Source organism: Gossypium hirsutum, chromosome D05 (genome assembly GCF_007990345.1).
Source record: "Gossypium hirsutum isolate 1008001.06 chromosome D05, Gossypium_hirsutum_v2.1, whole genome shotgun sequence".
Taxonomy (NCBI): Eukaryota; Viridiplantae; Streptophyta; class Magnoliopsida; order Malvales; family Malvaceae; genus Gossypium; species Gossypium hirsutum.
The window spans coordinates 1,517,293-1,526,618 of NC_053441.1; the positions used below are offsets into that span (position 1 = coordinate 1,517,293).

The 9,326-nt window shown below is 35.3% G+C and overlaps 1 protein-coding gene across 1 annotated transcript; it reads right to left on the reverse strand.

Moving 5' to 3' along the window:
* Window positions 1-554: 554 nt before the first annotated feature.
* LOC107907332 (EIN3-binding F-box protein 1) lies at window positions 555-4,020 on the reverse strand. Its single transcript, XM_016834675.2, has 2 exons — window positions 3,599-4,020; window positions 555-3,139 (listed from the first exon to the last, which is right to left on the reverse strand). The coding sequence occupies exons 1-2, from the start codon at window positions 3,621-3,623 to the stop codon at window positions 1,227-1,229; spliced, it is 1,938 nt and encodes a 645-aa protein (XP_016690164.1). The 5' UTR covers window positions 3,624-4,020; the 3' UTR covers window positions 555-1,226.
* Window positions 4,021-9,326: the final 5,306 nt, after the last annotated feature.

Consider the following 9,326-nt stretch of genomic DNA (forward strand, 5'->3'; position numbering starts at 1 on the left):
ATATCGTCATACTGTTTTCAAGTCTCGGCAACACTGAATTTCAATTTTTTTAACACTGATTTTCGGTTTATTAATTAATAGGGGTTTGGTACTTGAAAGTTTGACTTTTTTAAACATGGTATTTATGATTTTATCCAATAGCATATGTATTTGGCAGTAACACATTAGAAATAATTAATTTGAAAGATTGCTCTTAAAAATCCAAGAACATTGGAAAACAATATATATTGTAAAAAAATTTCCCATTTTTTCTGTCATTTTTCTTCCATCGGGATTTGATCTTTGTGACGGAAGCTACTAAACAGTAGCAGCATTCAACAAACGTTTCATTGAGGTTCTTAGGGTTCTATCATTTTCGGAAAGTGGATATATATATATACCTTTCTTTGTTCTTTGTTTTAATCATCTTATGAGATTGCGCAACAATGAGGATATTTCTTTTTTTATGGTGTTATTAGGGAATTCAAAGGGGGACTCTACTTTCTTGGTTAAAGAAAATTCGGATCTTTCTCAACACGTTGAAGCTCTAAATTTGATCCAAATAAATATTAAAATTAGAGTAAAATATCAAGCTTTATTGATAATAACAAAGTAGTTGCAGTTTCATATATACAGGGAAAAACCTACAAGACAAGGACTTGCAAAACAAAACTAAACAACACGACTATAACGAAGGTTGTTATAGCAGATGAGAGATCCACTACCATAGCCAAAGTTGAAAAGGAAACACTCAAGGACCGCCTTAGAGGAGTTTCACACACTAGAACACACTTGAAAGAAAGATATTTATCGACTGATATAAACAACATACTTCATGGGATTGAAAACAACGAAAGCTAAAACACCGACTAGGGAACGGCACATCCAACAGAAATACAACCAAAAGCTATGATGATGATGATTGGAAACTTAAAACCATAACTTGATGATGAAATTCTCCAGGAACCATGGCTATGAAATCGCCTCAGGTGAAGGGAGGCTTTGATTTACAACAGACTTTTACATAGAAAGCCTGCAAAAAACTGAGATGGATAGAGGCCATCTGCAAAAGAGCCCAAGTCCCCAGGAAAAAGAACCAAGTCATAGAGCCAACCCGCATGGCTACTTAGTTGAACCGAAAAACTGTGCCAAATATTTTTGCTACCCGTGGGAGATGACTATACGAGATTGATATTTCTACTGTCTTTAACGCCAGAAGTGTAGTTGTTCAGTGGCTCGACCCCCGATTAGACAAGGATGTCGCATCTCCACAAGCTTTCCACGAGCAGCTCAATGGTTTGGGTGCTGATTGAATTGCAGTGCTGGAGATTCAACCCCACCAGGGTCTTGCCCAATTTTTTTAGGAAGGTCATGCTTTTGTTTGATACTCCTGAACAACCTGAAAACGAAAGGACTTGCAAGTTGAGTTGCTCTGCGTGAGACAAGGCTGCAATACCGACATCGGTGATTGCACACCTTGACACATCCAAGTCGCTGAGGAAAACACAATTTTCTGCAACTGCAGCCAAACTTGCATCAGTAATCCTTCTGCAACCGTTGAGATTGAGCAACTCGAGGGTTGCGCCATGTAGCTTGGTCAAGTGCAAAACGACCTCATCAGTCAAGTTTAAGCAGCCGCTCAGATTCACTTTCACAAGTCCTGCCTCGCAATTCTCTAGAAGAGGCAGAAGACCTGCATCTGTAATGCCGCAAAGTCCGCTCAGGTCTACATGCTGAAGCTGAGGGCACAATCTGCCCACCATAGCCAGGCTGGCTGTTCCGAATCCTGGGCAGTTCCTTATAGACAAGGATTTAAGGGAATTGCAAGAGGAAGACAAAGGAGCTTCCAAGGATATATCCTTAATTCCCATACACTTTACTAGGGTAAGAGATTTCAACCCACAGTTTGAGAGAACACCGATAACCCCGGATTGAGTGACCCTGTTGCACTCCTCCAACTGCAAGCACTCAAGAGAACCGGCAGACTTGGCAAAAGCCACCAATCCATCACCAGAAACAAAGCAACACCTGCGAAGGCACATCTGCTTCAGGTTAGCGCAGCCCTTTCCAATGGCTTCAAGACTCACATCAGTTACTCCCCAGCAAGAAGCAATTGTAAAAGAGACCAACTTTTGCAGACCCTGAGCATTACCCATCACCCAAAATCCCTTCTCGCTCACATTTTGTAGACCACTCAGCATTAGATTAGTCACAGACTTGCCATAGTGCCCGATCACAGCAAGAGAAAAATCTGTGATGCTCAAACCCTGAAGCTTAACCTTTGAAAGGACGGAAGATGCTGATGACAACAGGCTTGAAACTCCATGATCCCCAACAAGTGGGCAGTCCTTGATAGAGATGGACTGCAGCTTGGGGCAAAGCTTTCCGATAGCTTGGAGGCCCTCATTACCAATCTTTGGGCAAGATTGGATGCTCAACGCAGTCAGATTAGGGCAGTTGGCGGCGATGGCAATTAGCCCCTTGTTTGAAAGGTGGGGGCACTGACAAAGATCAAGCTTCTCCAACAAATGGCATTCTTTAGCTATCTCGCACAGACCTTCATCTCCAACACGCGGAACATTCCACAAAGAAAGTACCTTTAGAGAAGGACAACCACGAGCTACGGCAGACAGCCCGAAATTAGTTACTCCACGGGAAGAGCTGCTTCCCCTAATAGAAAGCTTTCCTAAACCACCATGACCACTTGTTCCAACCGCCACCGCAGCAAGCCTCATGTCAGTTGCTTTCTTTCCTTCTAAGCACCTTGTAAGATACCCATCATCTTCCTCGGATAAGATCATCTCAACATCACCCGAATTCGAACCAACGTTCTCCTTGACCACCTTTGATGACTCATATTCACCCTTGCGAATGCTGGTCAGAAGCATAAGCCAGTGCTTAGAGACACAAGCACAGGAGCTCCTTTCTTTACCCCCAGAAATGCGTTTAAAGATCTCAACAAGGCATTCATCAGGGAGGACATCGATCGATGGTTGCTTATTCTGCTCAACCTCAGCTTCTCCAAAGTGAAATGGGGCACTAATACGCGTTCTTTTACGAGGCGGGCAGTACACATCAACTTGGAAACTGATTGAACACAATCTACCCAAGTCAGTAGAATTTGTATAAAAGGACCCTCCATTATAGAAATCATCATCACCTGAAAATTCCAATAAACATATCATCACCACCTACTCAGAATATTTCCAAAAAAAAAAAAAAGGAAAGCTAAGTGAAAATCTTACATATTCCTACAATATCCTTTTTTTCCCCTTTCCAAGATCAATCAAACAAAAGACAACCAAGGAAGAACCTTAAAACTATGCAAAGCTTTCAACTTTTAATGCAAATCTTCAAGGATCCAAGCCCGCAACACATATTCATGTAACTAATCGTTCCTAAACCCTTTGACTTAGTTTTTCTAGCTAAAAACCAACATAGCCATGCTTTAAAACCAATTCCAGACTTGTAAAGTAAATCAAGCATAAAAACACCCACAAGGATATCTATATTAACATATAATGCTTAAAATTCTATCATCAATCTGAGAATTATAAACATATCTATAAGCTCAAGCCAATCTTTACCCACAAAAAAAGAAGAAAAGAAAAAAGCTTACCACTGTAATTAACAAGAGCAGGCATGATTGAACTTGAAAGAAAAAACGTTTCTCAAAAGCCTTTAACCCCAAAACGCAAAACCCAACAATAGAAAACGCTAGAAAAACGCAGACCAAGTATAGTCCTTGAAAGCTTGAATGCATCAGAACCTGTTGAAAAGAAAGAATACTGAAACCCCACAAAGTAGGGAAAAAAAATTAAAAACTCTTAATGAAAGAAGAAAGGAAAAAGCAAAGCTTCTTGTGCTTTAGGTGAAACAGAACACAAGAGTTGTATTTATTTGGTTGTGGAATAAGAAAAAAGAATTTCCCAGTTAATTATTAGTTGAAAATTTGACGTGTTTTTTATTGCATATACATTATACACTGCACATGCAATGTATCTTTCCTCGGAACCTGTTTCTTTTATTTTTTATTTTCCTCACCTTTTTTTAGTGCAACTAACACCCCTGCTTATCGCCTACTTGCCTTTGAAATTTAAACATTGAATTCAATTGTGGGCGGTGATTATGTAATTATTTTCCCACTTTCCACTACATTTTTCCTTTTTCGTTAATCTTGCCTTTCAAATTTATATATTTCCAGGATGATGTTACGTCTTCAAAGTATAGGAACATAACCCCTTTTTCTTAATATTATATATTTCATAAATCCTGGTTTGATGTTCAAAAAACAAGTTGACAATCATAATTTTCTTTTGTATTATAAAGAAATTATCTCTGTCAAGTAATCGATGATTTTAGAATTCTACAAATTAATGGAAAAAGTTTTTTAAAAAAACTAAATTTTATTATATGTATTTTAATTTAATTATTACATGAACACTGTTATCTTAACTTGTTGTGTTCAGGAAATACTCACAAAAGAAATTATATTATTGTAGTCAATGAATTCAAGGAAAGTAATAATTAAAATTTCAAAATTAAAAAACTATAGCATTAAATATGAAAAATAAATGTATACTTCACACGGACTTATAAAAAATTACCCAAAAATATAAAATTACTGATGTTTACATTTCGTGAACCAATAATCAGGATTAGGGCAAGTTCCTTTCATTAATATTTTGAAAAAGATTTTGGTAATTAAAGTATTTAGGTACTGATTAAAGATGAATCATGTAATCATGTAAATATCTGATTACCAAAACCTTTTTAAAGAACATGATACTTAGCTGACTTTGTTTTATTTAATTTTAAAAAATATAACATTTACATAAATATGGTGTAACAAGTTATTAGATGTTTTAAATATGATTAAAACCCATAAAAACTGACAGTCAAACCCTTAGAGCTCACCAAGAAAGAAAAATACTTAATGGGGCCTAAAGAGGCAGATGCATGAGCTTTTAGGCTCTAAGGGAGAATGATGTACATTGAATTTGATTATTATTAGTTAAAAAGGAGAGGGTCATATTTTGTGAATTTATTTTATGTAGGTCCAATGTATGGCCGGAAATGAGGATTAGATTTGACTAATGGTCTCTTTTTTCTTTGTTGTTGGTTTTCAATAAATGGGTTAGAATCGTTGAACTGAAGGTTTAGAGATATCAGGTTTTTGGCTTAATTGATTTTAAAAATTAAAAGTTTAATGATATCAATAAGACAACTTTTAATCTAATACAAAGTATGAAGGCAACGGGGGTCCCTAATTTTGCTCGTCTTTTCGTTCTGGAAATGGATTAACACGGCGCTTATTAGTGTGTATACACTGGATTACGCGTTTTACTCTCTCTATCTTTCATTTACAAAATATTACTTAACTATTAATAAATTTCTTTTTTATCACCGAATTATAAAAAGTTACAAATTAGTCCCCAACTATTCAATTTTGAACTTTTTGGTCACTAACTGGCTAACAATAGTAACTTTTAATATTGGAAAAATAACAACTTTAATATAAAACCACGATACTCGACCATGTCGCTGGGTTCGAGCTACAATGTATCACATTCGTTGCCAGAGTAACTGCAATTTATAACAGTCAATTGGATAATCAATATACATTTAACTACAAGTAATTCATGTGTATTAATCGTTATACAATCAATTCGATGTCTTGTACAAGCTTAGGAAAGCTCGTTTGCTCAATCGAGGTCGATATGGACCAAAATGTAAAAAAATACAAATTTTTTAGTCAACGTCGCTGTCGAAACCATTTTTAAATTTTAAAAAAAAACGGGGATCGACTTTGAAAATGAAAATGGGAGTCGCCACCGATCTTTTATTGGGGTGTGATCGACTCACCTTAAAACGATTTTGGTCTACGAGATTTGAGAAAATAGGTTCGGGAGTCGGTTACGCACGCACCCTCGTAACGCCCAAAATTGGTACCGAATCGATTGTTTAATGTCTTAGTGTCGAGAATTTGAAAAGATTTTAGAATACAATCCTTTGAAAAGAAAATTTGAATAAAACGAATCGGAGGATGAAACTCATTTATTTCAAGGAAATAGATTGTCACACTCAGTAAGTTAGAGTGTAACATTTTAAATCCGCGAAATTAAGTTTGTCTTTTGACTTTTAAAACTTGTACATTTTGAGAAGGATATCTGATTATTTAGGTTAAATGAGAAAATCAAAACCCAGTAAGTTAGGGTTCGATTTCACAAAATTCCTAAATATCGAATATTGCCTTGATTTTTAGAAGAATCCTTGTCTCGGGAAAGCAACATGTCATACCCAATGCGTTAGGGCACAATATATCGAATCCCCGAGAATGAGATTTTTATCTATGTTTAAAATAAAGAGGATATTCGGTTTCCTAGATCCCGAGAAAGATTGGAATCCAGTAAGTTAGGACACAATCTTTTCGAGGATCCCAAATTCTGAGTGTCGCGTTATTTTGAAAGTTTTTGAATAAATTGGTTTTGATACTGAAATGAGGTTAAGCGCAACTTTGAATGAATAAAAGCGCAATGGAGTAACAATGTTCGATGCGAGGTGAAAATTCGTAAACCACAATACATGTTAGCGATCACAAATAAATCAATAAATACCAATAGACAAATACCATACATAAAAATAATAATCTCACACCACACACCATTTAAATAATAATATGAATGATTAAAGATGAATAGATTAAATAATACAAGGCAAATTAAAATGAAATAATCGTAAAACTAATTTCAAAATGGTAACCAAACGTTTTAAATAGGATTTAAAGTAAGATACGTAAAACAATTTGAGTAAGATACGTAAAACAAATTGAATAAGAGGTAAAAGATTTTAAATAAATAGTACATGAAAAAAGTTAAAAGAAAACTAACATAAATCAATTTAAAGCAAGTGGTATAGAATAAATTTAAAATTTATGTATAAAGCAACTAAAAATAAAATTATATATAAATAACTTAAAATAAATCATTTGCAAAGTAGGTTAAAATCATACAATGAATTAAATATGATATATAAAAGAGGAATTTTAAAATAAACTATAATCAAATTTTGAAATAACATATAAAAAAAATTAAACTAAATAATATATATACATATATAAAAAAACAATTTAAACTAAATAATATATACATACATATATTAAAATAGGTGCTATATACAAAAAGTTTAAAATATGTAAATAAAGTAATAAAAAAAGAAAATAAAATCGTTTAAAATGTAAAATATATTAAAACAATTTAAATAAAGGTTAAAAGAGAATTGAAACTACAGCAAAATATGGGGTATAAATAATAAATAATGAAAAGAGGCCAGGGACCATGCTGCAACACGCGTATTACATGGGGGCCCGATTGGGAAATATCTCGCTTCCCCAAAACGCAGTGTTGAAAGCTAGGTTGAAATGAAACAAAAGCATAATACGGGGCTAAATTGAAAGGGAGGAAGGAGACCGATTCAAATACACCAGAAAAGGGATGGACTGGTCGCGCAAATATCCCTCCCTACGCCAGAACATGCGGATCTAGCCGCATCTGGGTCGGGTCATCGGGTCGCGGCCTAAAACGGCACCGTTTCAGAGCCATTGACACAGGCCCTAAATGGTGTCGTTTTTCACACTATAAATACCAACTTTAAAACCCTAAAATCAGCGGTTATCAGCCTTAAATAGACTTAAAGAAAACTAAGCATTAGCCCCCCAAACTAAAACCTAATCCCTCACATCCTCAGCCACCTCAAGTCCAGAGACTTTCTACTATCAACTCCGATTTGGAACAGAGCAAACAGAGGTTCCGACGTCACCGAGGTAAGCTTTTCCTTCCCTTTTTTCTTTCTATTTTATATATACTCTTATATATATATGATTAGTAATAAAAAGAAAAAGAAAGAATACGCAACAGAAAAGGAACAGAATCAAAAGAGAGAAAAAAAAACCTTGCTTTTCAATTTTTTGATTTTTCTTTGTATTGATTTCGTGTTTGATACAATATGCGTGAGTTTTTTTTTTTTTGCTTTACATTGTAGTATTTGGCTTTATATAGCCGAATCAGAAAAAAGAAATAAAATGAAGATGAAAAATCCCCTCTATTTTCTCTGTCTTTTCTGTTTTTCTATTTCTTTTTTTTGCAGCTTCTGTTGCGTTGCTCGTTTGTTTGTCCTTTGCAGGTGTCGAATGAAGGCTAGCTGGGACGTGTACGGAGGCTCGCGTGAGTGGCAGTGGCGCGCATGCGAGGCCAGAGGCTGATTGCGGCTTGATGGCTTGCTGGAGCGGCGGCTGAGGCGTGCGACTAGGGTTCCAAGGCTTCTTCTTTTTTTCTGCTGAAATTGTTTAGGTTGTGGGCCAATTAATTGGGCTTAGGGCTTTTTACTATTGGGTTGGAATTTTGTTATAATAAACTGTTTAATTTTGGGCTTTTATTTGGGTTTTTATTATTTATATTGGGCTAGGCAATATTGGGCCATTACAGTCGCGACTTCGAAGTTTTCTCATCACAATGTAACTCTCTGTTTAGGGCTCGTCGTCGCCTTAAAGTAACGACGTTGCGACATGGACCTAGCTCTGTTTCTTGTCACAATGTTAGAGGTTTCTCATTGGGACGTGACGATCTATTTCTTTTAAAATTAATTTGTTATAAGTTAAAATGAACTAGAAACACTTATAATATTTTGTCTTGATATTAAATTAATGGCCTTCCAAAGTATAAAATTCCAAACCTAACTTTAACCATTATACCTTCAAAATAACCAACCAAAAACACATACGAATACACAATTTTTGACCTTCAATTTTGCAAATCAACCTTAGAAGTATATTCAAACATGCTTCCTAAGATTTGCATGTGATTACAACTTAAACAACCTAACCATTTGAAACATTAAACCGAAATACTTAGGTACACGCCAAAAAACCAAAATGAACCACTTAAAACAAACATTGTTCGGTTGGAAACAATAGTCAGGATGCTAGCTTCAAGTCTCAAGGTTTCGAGAATCACCTGAACCTATACACGGAGAAAATAAACCGTACACTGAGCAATAAGCTTTGTGGTACTATCTGATTCAAGATAACATAAACATTTACAAGGACCGTGCATAACACCATTACACAATTTAGCCAAGTTATAATCTACCAATCTAACATCACATCTTAGATACAAATGAGTAGATGAATATAACAAATAACTAATGCATTCGTCAATATTTGCAAGGCAACTAATCTATACATACCAATTGGCAATTACCATTTTTCATACGTTATTAGATAACACTAACAAACATTTATCACACATCTTTATATGCTATTAACGTTTTGTTGGAAAATATGGACATCA